The sequence below is a fragment of the Dendrobates tinctorius genome, unplaced genomic scaffold (genome assembly GCF_039654945.1).
Source record: "Dendrobates tinctorius isolate UK_male_01 unplaced genomic scaffold, ASM3965494v1 ptg000060l, whole genome shotgun sequence".
NCBI classification, from domain to species: domain Eukaryota; kingdom Metazoa; phylum Chordata; class Amphibia; order Anura; family Dendrobatidae; genus Dendrobates; species Dendrobates tinctorius.
Window position 1 is genome coordinate 16,688,793 of NW_027361728.1, and position 18,295 is coordinate 16,707,087.

At 43.7% G+C, this 18,295-nt stretch overlaps 2 protein-coding genes across 7 annotated transcripts in view; one reads left to right on the forward strand and one right to left on the reverse strand.

Annotated features, from left to right (window-relative positions):
• The window catches only part of MCF2L2 (MCF.2 cell line derived transforming sequence-like 2), a 474,009-nt gene that overhangs the window by 232,304 nt on the left and 223,410 nt on the right, over positions 1-18,295 (forward strand). The window lies entirely within an intron of this gene.
• B3GNT5 (UDP-GlcNAc:betaGal beta-1,3-N-acetylglucosaminyltransferase 5) overlaps positions 53-18,295 on the reverse strand; it is a 58,114-nt gene continuing 39,871 nt past the window's right edge. For all 3 annotated transcript variants that reach the window (XM_073578754.1, XM_073578753.1, XM_073578755.1), the window contains one exon: positions 53-5,590. In XM_073578754.1, coding sequence (XP_073434855.1) covers positions 4,238-5,371 — 1,134 coding nt within the window. In that variant the 5' untranslated portion in view covers positions 5,372-5,590 and the 3' untranslated portion in view covers positions 53-4,237. The remainder of the gene's footprint in view (positions 5,591-18,295) is intronic.

Here is an 18,295-nt window from a genome sequence, read left to right on the forward strand (position 1 = left end):
AAAGGAGCAGAACAATTAGATCAGTGTGTGTTGAGTGATCACTTCAAAGCCATTTTTCTAAATAGTTATTTATTGAAAACTGTTGGAAAGAAAACTTTACAAAAATAGCTGAAATTACTTCTAAAATGCAACAAAAATCATTAATATAAATAACGTACAAAATTAATAATGTACAAAGAAAAATAAAATCACACATGTTACTCACCCCATGTTACCAAGGACAATGGTCGTACTTATTAACATGGTGGAGAGAGGAAAGAAGTAAGATGGCTTTAGCAACTAGACATAACATTCAAGGATATTTATATGGTATAGCCATATGTAATCCATGTTTTACTACAAACTAATGTGTGCTTTTCAAGAGCAGCAGCATTTGAGCACCTTCTTTTGTCATTTTCAGAGATGGACAACAGGGCTGGCATGCTCTCCATTTTTGCTCGATAATACCTGGAAGATTATGGTGAAAGACTAGGGATGCCCGTCAATATAGTGGTAGTGTGCTGCAAAGATCTGCAACGTGGGCTTTGACTATGTGGTTTCTAAGGGTGTGTGCACACTTTGCGGTTTTAGTCCTGCGGATAAGCAGCAGTTTCCATGCGGCATGTAAACCTATGGAAAACCAAATCCGCTGTGCACATGCTGCGGAAATTTCCAGGCAGATTTGCTGACTATTTTCCGCAGCATGTCACATCTTTTTTGCGGAACCGCAGCTGCAGTTTTCGTTCCGAGGACAACGAACATACATCTCTCTCTCATCCGCACAGCCCAAACCGCAATAGAATCTGCATCAATTCCACTGGACAAAGTATAGAAATCCGCAAGGAAAACTGCATGCGTTTTACGCCAAGCGATGCAGATTTTTCTGCAGAAAAAATCTGCAGCGTGTGCATACACCCTAAAAAGGTATGACAGTGAAACTACTGTTTTTTTTAACTGTATAAACTGTGAAACAAGATCAATTCATTGTAAAAATGTGCAGTTTTGCACTGCTGTTCTTTGCCTGCATGGCCCAGTACCACTACATACACCCTAAATCTATGCTCACGCTGTAAACTTTATATTTCTACTACACAAAAGAAAATCCTCAACTGAGAAACTCTACTAGAGGATTTGTTTTTCTCTTTTATTAAAAAAAAATTCAAAACCTAAAGTTTGAGACCAGTCACAGCAGCAGAACAGGTTTTCCAGGTCTGCACCTGACAGGCCCCAAGCAGATAAACAGTGCACGCCTAGGGTCCTTTCATCAAGATTAGTGACCACAAGGTGCAAAACATTATTACAGTTCAGGCCAGCTTACATTGTAGGCCTTCATAACTAAGAATAAATAACTCGTATTCAATGCCATAGAAAAATAAATGTATTTTTGAACAGACCTGCTGTACTTCACGCTACTCTCACATTGACAAGCCAAATGCCAATTGTAAATATAAAAGCTCTATCGACAAAAAACAACAAAATACGATCATAAGAGGAACAGCATTTTATAAAATTGTACGAGCTGGCGAGTGCTCAGCAGAAAGCAGCAGAAACTAGAAGTAGATGGGCCTAAACAAATGATGTCATCCTTGAAAGACTGATGTGTTTTCACTGAGCATTAACTGCAGAAACTACAAAACCAGTGCAACACTACGCGCTCAGTAATTCCTTCCCATCGCCTCCTCTACTAGGGGCCTCGTGTTCAGAACTAGATTATGGCTCTTTACAACATTAAAGTTTGCAGCGCTGCATTATCTCATCAATAGAAGTCTGAAACCTCATTCTCTACCTCATTATGTGCCTGATTTCATACAAAGGCATATGAGGTTTTTGTACTAATCGAGCCATAAGCACTTCATGTGATACAATATTATATAACGCTAGGAGCGTCACTCTGGCCTGCGCAGTCTGGACCTCACAAAGTAACGCATCCGGCGATGAGGAGTGTGGCCTAGGAGATCGCGGTATGCGTAAGCACTGAACACATATCGCGATCTCCGGCACAACAAGTTACCGATCCGGTATTGCCGCGGGGTATCGATGTGATGTCAGAAGAGGCGGGTTGTGGCGCCGGAATCGGCGCCTGCGCAGTCCGCACTTTCCAGTGCCATTTTCTTGAAGACACACTGCAGTGCGCCTTCAAGAAAATTGCACCGGAAAACGTGGGCTGCACAGGCACCGATTCCGGCACCACAATCCCGCCCTCTCCACTCAGGCGTAAAACGGGTGCAATAGCTAGTATTATATATTCTCCCCTAAACCTATGGCTGATTTGTTACAGAGGTGTTCTTCCCTGGAGCCATTACATGGATTATTATATAGTATAGATCCGCAATGTCAAAATACAAATTTTGTGATCATGGCTCATTTCTGGTATGTATAGGGAGATCTAAAAAGTGTACAGAAGAAAGCATCCAAATGTTCGACATACTAAGGTGCTCTGTATAACTTTTCCAGTGATCATTATCCATGACAAATACAGCCGATAATGTAAAAAGGAGCAATACTCAATTTACCAATCCACAGCTGCTCCCAGGCCAATGCCTCCCCAGCCCCCTGCTGATCTCCACTTCCCTGGCTTCACCAATGACAAGCCATCTTAATACCACTAGGCCAGTGATCGGCTGCAGCGGTCACACATTGAGATGACAACATTGCTAAAGTCAGGTAAAAAGAGACCTGCAGGAATTAGCAAGGAATCAGCAAAGAATTGGCAGTGGAATGATAAGGTAAGTTGCTTTTTTTATTTTTTTTCACCATCACTGGCTGTGTTAAAAACAAAAAAAAAAAAAATAGATATCTTTTGGCTATCAAGTAAAGAATTGTCATTTGCCAACTGAGCGTAAAGATAGAAAAACAAACACTAATATATATTTATTACATGCTCATTTGCATAAGACCGAGGGGCACACCAACTGGGTTAAAAATAAAAGCTAAAAATCACATTTTTGCAAATAACTCATGGTGTAGCCGACACTGCTGTCCGCTTGTAGAGAAATACTAATCCTGTGATCTCCACATGAGTCAGAGGTATATTAAAACATCCTGCAGTCAGCAGCAGATGCCAGAGAGCTGTGGGACCTCTGCCCTTCTGTGATACTTTCCGCTTTCATGGCTTATAAAATGCAGAACTAAGCAGTCGTGCCTTCACCATAGTCGATCCACAGACTGCAGAAATGATCAGGTGTAAAAAGGCAACAGTTTTCATTAAAAAAGACCAACAAACGTGACACTTTGATAGGTATATGACAGAGAGAAAAGCGCACACAGGCCATTTACAGTATCCACAACCAGATGAGTGAAAAGTAGTAAGGGAACAGAAGATAGAAAGCAAAAGGTCTCTAATAATACAAAGCACTGGATATTTTAGATCTATTGTAGTTTTTGCAAAGAATCTTCAGCAAGGAAGTTAAAGCTGTTGAATACTGATCTTACATACAAGTTACAGGAAAGGAATGGACGTTCAGAAGATGTATTGTTTGGTTAGTGTGGTTGTCTGGGACTTTAACATTAATGGCCTGTCCTCATTGTCTGATCAGTAGGGGTGCAACACCCAGAACCCAGGCACAGGAGCTGTTCCCTGTGTCGCCAGAGGCCAGAACTGCTCAGTTATAGAGCTGCCAGGACAAATCCATCGACAGAATAGCATCTGCAGCCGGGTACTACATATCCGCCACTTATTCAAATCAATAGGGGTGTGGATATGCAGTACCCGTTTTTAGCAGGGAGACAGATTCTATTCTGTTGATGTAGTTATTCACCTCCATACCCGAGCAGTTCCAGCCACCGCTGAACACCTGGAACAGCTGGTCGGCGAGGCGATCCTATATTGATAAGCTATCCTAAGGATAGGCCGTCAATGTTAAAGTCCCAGACAAAATCTTCAAACTAAATAAATGCATCCAATGTTGCTGGGCATCAAATATAGCCTTCTAATTGCTAGCGGAAGGTATAGAGAGTTTCCACAACTAAACACCCAACTGACCAAACAAAAATGACATTGATGCTCATAAGTGAAATTCTTCAGCAGTGTATTAGAGTGATCTGCAAGATTTTCTAGTTATGCACTTTTCTTCATAAATGTCAAAAATATGAACTAGCATAATCAACTGCATGGTAAAGAAAGCATGAAAAATTTGACACTGTCACAAGGAGAGGACACATACAAAATGGTATTCTAAAAAATGATGTTACAGCTTGAAGATCACTTGTGGGATTGGGCACAAAAATACAATATTTAGCTAATAGATCTATTCAAGTATTAGGACCATGCTGCAGAACATGGATATGTATCCACGTATCGAATCCTACAAAGGAGCATCATATTTATTAATCTACAGTAAGCATCACCCCAGAAGCCAGATGTCAATTCCTTCACTTTTGGATCTGTGGCTTGCTTCCATAGATAATGAAGATCTTCTAGATGTCCATGAGAAGTCATCATTCTGTTATAGATGCATTGGTGATAAGGGGCCTTTCCTTCCCCTGAAAAGAAATGATGATACCGAGGCACAACTCCCACCTTATTGGCACAAATTCCCATAAAAACATCATCTATATATAGACTGGTATTTAAAGTTTGTGAGGCTTCATACACTTTAGAGGCCACATCCTGAGAAACAACATAGGCAGCCCCTGCGGTGTAATCAGGGTAGGATGACCACTGATACATTTCATAAGGCACATAATACTTGCTATTTTTGTTCCTAACGGGAGGCGATCCCCGGTGGACTTTACCAATCCAGAAGTCCTGGACGCCAATTCGGTCCAAACCTTTCAAGTAGGAAACCAGATTGGGTGTATGAATAAAAATGTCATCATCTGCAGTCATTATAAATTTTGCATTGGGACAGTATGCATTCACCCATCCAAACTGCAGAAGAAACTTCAATGTTAAGTTATGGAAAGTGTCCAGAAAGTCTTGTTGTACCAAGTCATTATATACTTTGTTTTCATTTTCAAGTTGCTTTTGGAGCAAATTGCGTTTTGTAGGGTCTCTCTCTACTCCAAGGGCAAACATAACTTTCATGTTGGCATCATATTGGGAACGTATATAATCCACATTACCCCATGTCTGCCTTATGGCATCCCGGCGTCTTCGGTTCTCCGGTGATGTTTTTACAAAGAGAATGAGGAGCACATCTTCATTCCGACATTTATCTTTGTTGCTGATCAAGTAATTGTAGCCGTGTGCATCAGATTTATCCCGTACTATAGACAGGCTGTAATTCAAAAAATTATAGCTATTAATGATGTATCTGTAAGAATAGGATTTGATGTGGTTCACAACAGCATTGTCATCCTGAACCCACATGAGCATTAAGGACATGACAAAACAAGATGCCAAAATATGTAAAAACTGGCATCTTTTTAGCCGCCTAGTACTAATAAACATTCTGGGGAAACTGGGAATTTTGCAGACTGAAAATGTCTGATCAGTTCGTGAAGTTTTATTCTGAAAGGTTTACAACTGAGAGGGAAAAAATTTTTAAGTGCAGGCCATAAATCAAGACATCATGGGGCCACATCTCTTGATTCCACCGATCTGTCTCTGCAGCTGTATGTAGGTCGGGGTCATCCAGACAGTGTCAAGGAGCAGAATAAGCACCACCTCCTGAAAAAGCAACAATACATTATTTTCTGTTACACACTTTATATCCCAATACATTAAATCAGCATTTCACGTAACACATCTAGTCATCTTTTATTCAATTTAATGCAAAAAAAAAAATCAAAAAAAAATTTGTAATAGTTTGCTTCTACAGCTTGCATGCATTACAATACACGGCAAGCTTGCTGTGATTATCGGCCTATGTTCACATGTCTAGTAGTTAGATATCTATACTATATCACCCAAAAACTTAACCATCTAGATATCCATCTATAGATATAGGTAGATGGTTACATTTTTGGATGTTTAGAATATATCCAACTATATAATATACTAATGTGGCACCCCTGAGGGTCCAGTTGCCACAGAGGTACTGCACCTCATCCAGAGGTGTGGTATCCCACCCTCAGGTAAGGAGGGAGCACCACCCAGGACTCCTAACACTAGCACCCATCACACACCAAGTTAGTCTGGGCATCTGGGTGTACCCTTCGGGAGGATGGCCTCATCCCAGACTGGCAAGAAAAGGGTGTTGGGGAGTTAGTGGACAAAGGTAGGTAGAAGGGAAGGAGCTTAGGAGGTGGTGTGAGTAGGGACATCCAATCAGTGGCAGTTGGTGGGCAGAGTTAAGGCTGAAGTAAAAGGAAGATTGTTCTAGAAAGAGTCAGTTGGTGACGGTACAGCGGAGGAGCAGGATAGACGTGGGGAGAGTAAGGGTCAGAGAGACACCTCTAATAAGAAGAAAGCTCCTAAGAGAATAGAAGGGGTCCTAGGGGCACAGGTAGTGCTAAAGCCAACCGTGGGGCCCGTATCTTGGAAAGGAAGGACCAGGTCGCTGTGAGGGAGCCGGCCCTTAGTCTATTGAAGAATACCAAATGAGGCTCAGCTAGCAAGCTGGAGGCTGAGGTAACTTTAAGTGCCCCAGCCACAACCATTCCTCAAAAAGGCAGCCATAGAGATAATAGGACCCCAGGGCCTGACCCACGTCACCCGGCAAGGTCCAAGGCTGCTGGCTTGGGGAGGCGCAGGGCAGGAGGGAAAGAAGAGATCAGCACAGAGAGACTGCCAAAAAAGGTGAACATAAAGGGGAGTCCTGAAAAGGTGTTCCCAAACTACCTGGGAATTTGCTGGACCCCTCCCCCGAAGGACACAGTGCCAAGTGGGTCACTATATACGCAGGAATTGTGAGTAAAAACCCTGAAACTGCACCCAAGTGTGTTCGAGTCATTTGCGTCTCGCCTGCCTTGCACCGCATTTACCATCACCGGCTCAACTGCCCTGGGACACAGCTCTACCCGTGGAGAGCTTCACCATCTCTGCTGCCCTAACATCATCCCAGAAGATCTGCAGTGCAGCGTCAGCTATCATTGCCGAATATCACGGGTGGCGTCATGACAAACTCCCTATTTCCCTACCATCTCTCCATCATTTTCCCTATTATCATCCTTCATAAATCTCCATCTTTACTGGACGCACAGGGCCACGGACCGGGTCACTGCCACTGTGACACATCTCCCTTTAAAGAACCTGACCAGCCCGGTACTGAGTAACGCAAGGCCCTGTGGGGGCGCTCCACTAACACATGACTCATTTACTTGAACGTGAATAGAAGTGTCGAAATGTTTTTTCAGTTGCATGCTTTCCAGCTGATGACACAAAAGCTTGAAGAAAACACTGAATAAATGCCATGCTATTGGCATTTGGTCCATAAGTACATTTTTGCTTATATACAACTAGATGTGAGGACTATGGGATCTTTGTTATTAACATGTGAGGACTGCCTTGAAGACGATGTTTGGATAGCTGGAGGACCAGAGAGGATCGTCCAATGTTGAAGTTGATACTTGTCTAGTACTATATTGCGCACTGTTTCACTACATTTTTTTCTCACCATGAAGCCACCTGTTGGAAGTGGCATTTAGCAGCATTAAGTAGCTTGTTTTATATTGTAACTAGCTGAATAGCCCGGCTCCGTGCATAGTAACTAACTGTGGTTAGTTATAACAAATTATAATTATCCTCCATCCCATAGTCCCGTGCCCATATACCCATCATTCATATCCACGATCCCATAGTCGAGTGCCCATATACCCATCACACATCCTTCATCCCATAGTCCCATGCCCATATACCCATCATACATATTCATCCCATAGTCCCATGCCCATATACCCATCATACATTTTCGCCATCCCATAGTCGAGTGCCCATATACCCACCACACATCCTTCATCTCATAGTCCCGTGCCCATATACCCATCATACATACCCGCCATCCCATAGTCCCGTGCCCATATACCCGTCATACATATCCTCCATCCCATAGTCCAGTGCCCATATACCCATCACACATCCTCCATCCCATAGTCAACCATTATGATATAATGAGCGGCGGGGCTTGCAACCTATGACATCAGCGTCGCCATGGCAACCATTATGACATCATAATGAGGGGCGGGGCTTGATACGCACACACTGTTTCCCCATTATGTAGATAGGGGCATTATGACATCATAATGAGGGGCGGGGCTTGACACGCACACACTTTCCCCAGTATGTAGATAGGGGCAAAATTGTTTGGTGAATTGGAACGTGCGGGGTTAAAATTTCGCCTCACAACATAGCTTAGGACGTTCTTGGGGTCCAGACGTGTGACTGTGCCAAATTTTGTGGCTGTCTATCCCAGACAGACATACACACACACTTTGAGCTTTATATATTAGATAGACAGCTAAAGGCTTTTGTAGATTGCATCTGATTATATATTTTTTTATTGAGCAGTTTGGAAAAATTACACAAGTATCATGAGAACAGGAACTCTGATGCTCAGATACTGCCAATGTATCCTGTGAATAGATAACTAGTTCAAATTGTGGTGCAGAGAGACCTGGGCACAAATAATGACATTGGGGGTGGGAGTGGCATGGGGGGTGGGGTTAGAACAGTTAATAATTTAAGAAAGAATAGAGGTACCGAGAGATCCATAAAGTGCATGTATACTAATGCCAGAAGTCTCGCCAACAAAATGGAGGAATGTTGTTGGAACATAATTATGACATGGTGGGGATATGAGACATGGCTGGACGAGAGCCATGACTGGGCGGTTAATTTACAGGGCTATAGTCTGTTCAGAAATGACCGAACAAATAAACGAGGGGGAGGTGCGTGTTTATATGTAAAATCATGCTTAAAACCCATCCCTTCGTGATAATATATGTGAATCTAATGAAAATGTAGAGTCCCTGTGGGTGGAGATAAGGGGAGGGGGGAAAAATAATAAATTACTGATAGGGGTTTGTTATAAGTCTCCAAAAATAATGGAGGCAACGGAGAATATCCTCATAAAGCAAATAGATGAAGCAGCGACTCAAGGAGAAGTCATTATTATGGGGGACTTCAACTACCCTGAAATACATTGGGGAACCGAAACCTGCAGTTCCAGCAAAGGTAATAGGTTTTTGACTACTATGAGAGACAATTACCTTTCACAACTGGTTCAGGACCCAACAAGAGGGGGGGCACTGCTAGATCGAATATTAACCAACAGGCCAGACCGCATATCAAATGTAAGGGTTGGGGGTCACTTGGGTAATAGTGATCACAAAATAATAAGTTTTCATGTATCCTTTAATAAGATGTGTAGTAGAGGGGTTACAAGGACACTAAACTTCAGGAAGGCAAATTTCCAACGGATGAGCGATGATCTTGGTGCAATTAACTGGGACGATATCCTGAGACATAAAAATACACAAAGAAAATGGGAGACGTTTATTAGCATCCTGAATAGGACCTGTGCACAATATATACCATATGGGAATAAACATGCTAGAAATAGGAGGAAACCACTATGGCTAAATAGAGCTGTAAGGGGCGCAATAAGTGACAAAAATAAAGCATTTAGAGAATTAAAGAAAGTAGGTAGTGATGAGGCATTAACTAAATACAGAAGATTAAATAAATTCTGTAAAAAGCAAATCAAAACAGCAAAGATTGAGACAGAGACTCATTGCCAGAGAAAGTAAAAATAATCCCAAAATACTGTTTAACTACATAAATAAGAAACTAAAAAACGATAGTGTTGTCCCCCTTAAGAATAGTCTGGGTGAAATGGTGGATGAGGATGAGGGAAAAAGCCAATATGTTAAATGACTTTTTTTTCAACAGTATTTACACAAGAAAATCCCATGACGGATAACATGATCAGTGATAACAAAAATTCTCCATTAAAATGTCACCTGCTTAACCCAGCAGGAAGTACGGCGGTGTCTAAAAATCACTAAAACTGACAAATCCCTGGGTCCGTATGGGATACACCCCCGAGTACTGCAGGAATTAAGCACAGTCATAGATAGACCATTATTTTTAATCTTTAAAGATTCCATAATAAGGCCGAGTTCACACGTTGCATTTTTTTTGCGTTTCCGCGGCGGTTTTAACCGCGCGATTTTGCCGCGAAAACGCGAAAAATAAGCATCCCATGCATTCCTATGGGATTCCGCAATGCTGTGTTAATGCTGCGGTTTTTACCGTGGCGGAATCGCTTCGCAGTAAAAAACGCAGCATGCTCATTTGCGGAATCACGGCGATCCCGCACCCATAGGAATGCATTGTTCCGCTTACTTCCCGCATGTGGCTGTGCACACCATGCGGAAAGTAAGCAGAACAATTGCGGATGGTACCCACGGTCCGGAGAGGAGAGGAGACTGTCCTCCGGGCTTTGGGTACCATATCCCTGTAAAAAATAGAATTTAAAATAAAAAATATTGCTATTCTCACCCTCCGACGTCCCGCGCAGCCTTCCCGCTTCTCTCCACGCTCCGGTCCCAGTAGTCCTTTGCGAAAATGCTCGCGATGACGTCCGTTCTCGCGGGATCGCGAAGTCTCGCGGTCATTCGCGCGACGTCATCGCGAATTACCGCGAGACGTCGCGATCCCGCGAGAACTGACGTCATCGCGGGAATTTTCGCAAAGGATTACTGGGAACGGATGCGCGGGACGTCAGAGGGTGAGAATAACACCGTTTTTTTTTTTTTTTTACATTCTATCTTTTACTACTGATGCCGCATAGGCGGCCTCAGTAGTAAAAAGTTGGTCACACTCGTCAAACACTATGTTTGACGAGTGTGACCAACCTGTCAATCAGTTCTCCAAGCGATGCTACAGATCGCTTGGAAAACGCTAGCATTTTGCAAGCTAATTACGCTTGCAAAATGCTAGTTTTTCCGCGGGAAAATCGCGGGAATTTAAAATGCGATTTTCCCCGAGGACTGGAATTCCGGAATTCTCGCGGTAATTTCCGCGAGAGTTCCGGTACGTGTGCACTTAGCCTGACAGGGTCTGTCCCACAGTACTGGCGTATGGCATATGTGGTGCCAATATTCAAAAAGGGGACAAAAACTGAACTGAACTTGGAAATTATAGGCCAGTAAGTTTAACCTCAACTGTGAGTAAAATCCTGGAGGGTTTTCTAAGAGATACTATACTGGAGTATCTGAAGAATAACCTCATGACCCAATATCAACATGGGTTTACGAGGGACAGTTCCTGTCAGACTAAGGCTATGTGCACACGTAACGGAACTCTCGTGGAAATTACCGCGAGAATTCCGGAATTCTATTCCGCGGGAAAATCGCATTTTAAATTCCCGCGATTTTCCCGCGGAAAAACTAGCATTTTGCAAGCGTAATTAGCTTGCAAAATGCTAGCGTTTTCCAAGCGATCTGTAGCTTGGCTTGGAGAACTGATTGACAGGTTGTCACACTCATCAAACATAGTGTTTGACAAGTGTGACCAACTTTTTACTATTGAGGCCGCCTATGCAGCATCAGTAGTAAAAGATAGAATGTAAAAAAAAAAAAAAAATGGTGTTATTCTTACCTTCTGGCGTCCTGCGCAGCCGTCCCCAGTAATCCTTTGCGAAAATGCCCGCGATGGCGTCCGTTCTCGCGGGATCACGACGTCTCACGGTAATTCGCGATGACGTCGCGCGAATGACCGCGAGACTTCCCGATCCCGCGAGAACGGACGTCATCGTGGGCATTTTCGCAAAGGATTACTGGGAACGAGAGCGTGGAGAGAAGCGGGAAGGCTGCGCGGGACGTCGGAAGGTAAGAATAACAATATTTTTTATTTTAAATTCTATTTTTTACAGGGATATGGTACCCAGAGCCCGGAGGACAGTCTCCTCCCCTCCGGACCGTGGGTACCATCCGCAAATGTTCTGCTTACTTTCCGCATGGTATGCACAGCCACATGCGGGAAATAAGCGGAACAATGCATTCCTATGGGTGCGGGATCGCCGCGATTCCGCAAAATAATGCGCATGCTGCGTTTTTTACCGCGAAGCGATTCCGCCGCGGTAAAAACCGCAGCATTAGCACAGCATTGCGGAATCCCATAGGAATGCATGGGATGCTTATTTTTCGCGTTTTCGCGGCAAAATCGCGCTGTTAAAACCGCAGCGGAAACGCGAAAAAAACGCCACGTGTGAACTCAGCCTTATCTTATAAGCTTTTATGAAGAAAAGGTAAGTTCCGGACTGGTCCAAGGGAATGCAGTGGACGTGGTGTACATGGACTTTTCAAAAGCTTTTGATACGGTGCCACACAAAAGGTTGATACATAAAATGAGAACAATGGGGATAGGGGAAAATATGTGTAAGTGGGTTAAGAGCTGGCTCAGGGATAGGAAACAAAGGCTGGTTATTAATGGAGCACACTCGGACTGGGTCATGGTTAGCAGTGGGGTACCACGGGTCAGTATTGGGCCCGCTTCTTTTTAACATATTTATTAATGACCTTGTAGGGGGCATAGAGAGTAGAATTTCAATATTTGCAGATGACACTAAACTCTGCAGGGTAATCAATATAGAGGAGGACAATTTTATATTACAGGAGGATTTATGTAAAACTAGAAGCTTGGGCTGATAAATGGCAAATGAGCTTTAATGGGGATAAATGTAAGGTCATGCACTTGGGTAGAACGAACAAGATGTATAATTATGTGCTTAATTGTAAAACACTGGACAAAACTGTTACTGAAAAAGACCTGGGTGTATGGGTGGACGACAAACTCACATTTAGTGGCCAGTGTCAGGCAGCTGCTGCAAAGGCAAATAAAATAATGGGATGCATTAAAAGAGGCATAGATGCTCAGGAGGAGAACATAATTTTACCTCTATATAAGGGCCCCGTTACATTTAACAATGTCCCAGCGATCCCACCAATGATCCGACATGGATGGGATCGCTGGTGACCTGTCACATAGACAGACTCACCAGCGAGTCAGCTGGTGACCAGCTCCCAGCGTCGCTAATCGTTGGTCTCCCGCTACCACACGCAGCAATGCACGCTGACCATCGGGAGAGCAACGATCAAAAAATGGCCCAGGATGTTCAAGCGCGATCAGCGATACCCGGCGGGGGGGCGGCCCGGTCGCTGATGCATGTCACACACAGCGAGTTCGCTGTGGCATCACAAAATCAGCAATCTCGTTAGCGATCTCGTTGTGTGTGACGGGGTCTTAAGTCACTACAGTAGTGCGACTACACTTAGAATACTGTGTACAGTTCTGGTCTCCAGTGTATAAGGCTGCTTTCACACATCCGGCTTTTTGAATCCGGCACGATGCGGCGAAAAATGTGAAAACCGGATCCTGAATTGGATCCGGTTTTGGCACATAGAATTTAATGATCGCCGCATCGTGTCGGAAGGACATGCGGCGCCTCCGTTTATAGCTGGAAACGGCAAAGCTGTGCCGTCCGGCGTCAGCAAAAAACGTTGCCTGCAACGTTTTTTTGCAGCGCCGGAACAGCTTTTTCTACAGCGCATGCGCGGACACTGAGGTTTAACCCACAAGTGCCCGGCACACGCGCGTGCTTATATCTCTCTCTTCCCCCCCCCCCCCGCATACCGCCGCCTCTCTCGTCCCCGGTGTGGCTCCTTTAAATGCTTTCCAAGCCGGATCAGGCGCCGCATCTGCATCCGGTGTCACCGCTGCTGGCCTGATCCAGCGGTCCGGCTTTCCGCCGCACGCCGCCGGAACAAAAACACCAAATGTGTGAAAGCAGCCTAAGAAAGACATAGCTGAACTGGAGCGGGTGCAGAGAAGAGCGACCAAGGTTATTAGGGAACTTGGGGGTCTGCAATACCAAGACAGGTTATTATACTTGGGGTTATTTAGTTTGGAAAATCGAAGGCTTAGGGGTGATCTTATTACAGTGTATAAATATAAGCGGGGACAGTGCAAAGACCTTTCTAAATGATTTTTTTACTTTTTTACACTTAGTCCTGTGACGGGGACAAGGAGGCATCCTCTACGTCTGGAGGAAAGAAGGTTTAAGCTCACTCACAGACGCGGATTCTTTACTGTAAGAGCAGTGAGACTATGGAACTCTCTGCCATATGATGTTGTAATGAGTGATTCCCTACTAAAATTTAATAAGGGACTGGATGCCTTTCTTGAAATGTATAATATTACAGGGTATACACACTAGTTTCCTTAATATTTCATTGATCCAGGGAGCTAGTCTGATTGCCGTATGTGGAGTTGGGAAGGTATTTTTTTTCCCCAAAGTGAAGCTGACGGTTTGCCACATGGGTTTTTTTTGCCTTACTCTGGAACAACATGTTAGGGCAATTTAGGATAGGATATGGGTTGAATTAGATGGACTTAAAGTCTTCCTTCAACCTTAATAACTATGTTACTATGTTAAAGTTTAACTTTAGGGGCATTTCCTGCTGCATGTTTAGCATAAAGAAAGTTTACACTGGACACTTACGGTTACCGTACTTTGTAATTAGAATAATAATTCGTCCTTATAAACGATCTAGATCATACCTAGAAGTTGCAATTTTTTTTAGTTAAAGTAAAAAACACTCCAGCAGGTCTTTAAGGAAGACTGTCGACTATTTGAAACTCCCGTAGCCATGACTCATTGGTGGTTAGACGATGAACATATCTTGGGATTGGAGAACCCACATGTTGGATCCCTTTGGGAAGAGCAGCTATTAGAATTGACAATTCTCTTGCAGAAAATTACTTTTTTCAGCCACGTAAAAACATGGGTTAATCAACGTCATCTGATGTTATGTTTTTTCCCCTCTATTGGGGTAAAACTTTTTAAAGGGACAGAACACATTTTTTTCCTGTTTTAAATATTAATGTACATTTCAGCATGTACAGTGCCTACAAGTAGTATTCAACCCCCTGCAGATTTAGCAGGTTTGATAAGATGCAAATAAGTTAGAGCCTTCAAACTTCACACAAGAGCAGGATTTATTAACAGATGCATAAATGTTACAAACCAAAAAGTTATGTTGCTCAGTTAAATTTTAATAAATTTTAAACATATAAGTGTGGGTCAATTATTATTCAGCCCCTAGGTTTAATATTTTGTGGAATACCCCTTGTTTGCAATTACAGCTAATAATCGTCTTTTATAAGACCTGATCAGGCCGGCACAGGTCTCTGGCGTTATCTTGGCCCACTCCTCCATGCAGATCTTCTTCAAGTTATCTAGGTTCTTTGGGTGTCTCATGTGGACTTTAATCTTGAGCTCCTTCCACAAGTTTTCAATTGGGTTAAGGTCAGGAGACTGACTAGGCCACTCCAACACCTTGATTTTTTGCCTCTTGAACCAGGCCTTGGTTTTCTTGGCTGTGTGCTTTGGGTCGTTGTCTTGTTGAAAGATGAAATGACGACCCATCTTAAGATCCTTGATGGAGGAGCGGAGGTTCTTGGCCAAAATCTCCAGGTAGGCCGTGCTATCCATCTTCCCATGGATGCGGACCAGATGGCCAGGCTCCTTGGCTGAGAAACAGCCCCACAGCATGATGCTGCCACCACCATGCTTGACTGTAGGGATGGTATTCTTGGGGTCGTATGCAGTGCCATCCAGTCTCCAAACGTCACGTGTGTGGTTGGCACCAAAGATCTCGATCTTGGTCTCATCAGACCAGAGAACCTTGAACCAGTCTGTCTCAGAGTCCTCCAAGTGATCATGAGCAAACTGTAGATGAGCCTTGACATGCCGCTTTGAAAGTAAAGGTACCTTACGGGCTCGTCTGGAACGGAGACCATTGCGGTGGAGTACGTTACTTATGGTATTGACTGAAACCAATGTCCCCACTGCCATGAGATCTTCCCGGAGCTCCTTCCTTGTTGTCCTCGGGTTATCCTTGACTCTTCGGACAAGCCTGGCCTCGGCACGGGAGGAAACTTTCAAAGGCTGTCCAGGCCGTGGAAGGCTAACAGTAGTTCCATAAGCCTTCCACTTCCGGATGATGCTTCCAACAGTGGAGACAGGTAGGCTCAACTCCTTGGAAAGGGTTTTGTACCCCTTGCCAGCCTTGTGACCCTCCACGATCTTGTCTCTGATGGCCTTGGAATGCTCCTTTGTCTTTCCCATGTTGACCATGTATGAGCGCTGTTCACAAGTTTGGGGAGGGTCTTAAATAGTCAGAAAAGGCTGGAAAAAGAGATAATTAATCCAAACATGTGAAGCTCATTGTTCTTTGTGCCTGAAATACTTCTTAATACTTTAGGAGAACCAAACAGAATTCTGGTGGTTTGAGGGGTTGAATAATAAATGACCCTCTGAATAAACTTTTCACAATTTAAAAAAAAAATAAACAAAGAAATAACATTCTTTTTTGCTGCAGTGCATTTCACACTTCCAGGCTGATCTACAGTCCAAATGTCACAATGCCAAGTTAATTCCGAATGTGTAAACCTGCTAAATCTGCAGGGGGTTGAATACTACTTGTAGGCACTGTAGATCTGAAAGATGCATTCTGATGTGCTGCAAACAAAAACATGTCTAGGCCATGGTAAGAAACCACACAAATTATATTAATCTTTTATTGGACTGCACGCTACTTAGTTAAATTGTATAGCAAAACCTTTAATGTTGTACACTTGCACATATATTCCTGTCCTAGGTAATGGTTTTTCAGACACCATAAGAGATTATAGTAAACCAGAGGCAAAAAAGATAACGTAGTTTGAAAGGAGCTTGGAAGTCGGGACAGTCCAGAGACATTTGGGTCGCATATTTTGAGAAGTATCTCTTCACAGCAGAGATACCAATAGTTTGCACGGACATTGAGATTACTAGGCTGTAGCCATTCATGTCACTACCTCAACCACCAACTGGCATATTATGCCTTGTGAAGCCTACTGGTGGAACTGGCCGTCCGCTAGACGGACGAGCACTAGACGGATTGAATAGCAATTTCTTACTCTGAAATTACTTGACACTGCTTGAGTGTTCCCAGTTAGTATTGGCAGGAATGATGACCCACCTATGAGTCACCTGACCACTGCAGTCAATCACCGGCCTCAGCGGCGAAGTCTGTACACAAGCCACTTGACCACTTATTCACCTGACTGTCACTGTCAAAGATGAGATGTGGTATGAGAAGATAGGAGAGAGATTCTATGGTATTTTAAATCCCCCTATCCCCATTTGTTTGCAGTGAAATTGTCCTGCACGAACTCCCATTTTGCTTCCTTTTGCGGCCCCATAACCTTTACTACAATCAATTTACAGCAAAAATGTTCGGGTCCCCATTGGCTTCGATGGGGTTTGGGTTCAAGTTTGGCAAGAGTTCTGGTACCCAAACTTTGGACTAAAGTATGGTTGAACCCGAGCATCCACGAGTCAGCTCATCCCTGTCCCAGAGCCAATACTTTGTTGGACCACCTTTCGCTGCAATTACTATTGCAAGTCTTTTTGTGTATGTCTTGTTCAGCTTTCTACATCTAAAGGCTGCAATTTATGCCCATTCTTCTTTGCAAACTAGCTCTAGCTTTTTGAGATTGGATGGATGCAGATCGAAACAGCAATTTTCAAGTTTTGCTAAAGATTCTCAATAGGATTTAAGTATTGACTTTGGTCCATTAGCACACACATGAATACGCTTGATCAAAACCAGCATTGGTAAGCACTGCATCAAGTGGCCTCTCCTCCTTTTCTTCCTCATTAACATCAGACATAGTACAATCCTCAGAGGTGGCACCCCAATTACCCTAGTTTCCCCCAGTGTCAAAAATTTCCAAACGCCCAACTGACTGTGGAGAACCTCAGATGGGCTATTCTGAAGAGCTGTTCACACATTCTATTCCATGGGCATCAGAGTTCTGCTTCGAAGAATGACAGAATCCAGAGAAGGAAAGCATTTTGCACCGATGCCCAAAATATTTTCATGTTGGATACGGGGCCAGACGAAGCAGGGTCCAAACAGAATCCAGACCCTCATCACTAGTCGTTAACCACCAAGGGTGGATGGAGGTGATAGTGATGAGACTCAGATACCAGAAGCGCATGCGGACTGTACTGTGATGTCACAGCAGGAAGAGGAGGAGGGTGACTCTTAGGGTGAGGAGTGTGAGAACAGAGGGGATGACGATGAGGTTGTACATCGTACTTGGTGTGAACCCAGAGGTATGCAACTGAGTAGCTGAGCAAAGGAAAAGGAGGTTACGTTGCGGCTTTCCACACAGACACGAAGTGACGCAACCACAACAAGCACTGCATCCTCAGCCCCAACTGTGGCTGTAGCCAGCACCAGTTGCGAGTGTGCAGTTTGCAAAGGCGGCAAGTTTTGCCTAGCCTGGGCATTTTTTGGGACCGCAAAGGATTACCCAACACACGTTATCTGTCAAATTTGAAAAAAAAAAAAGAGGCAAAAATTGCAATAATTTGAC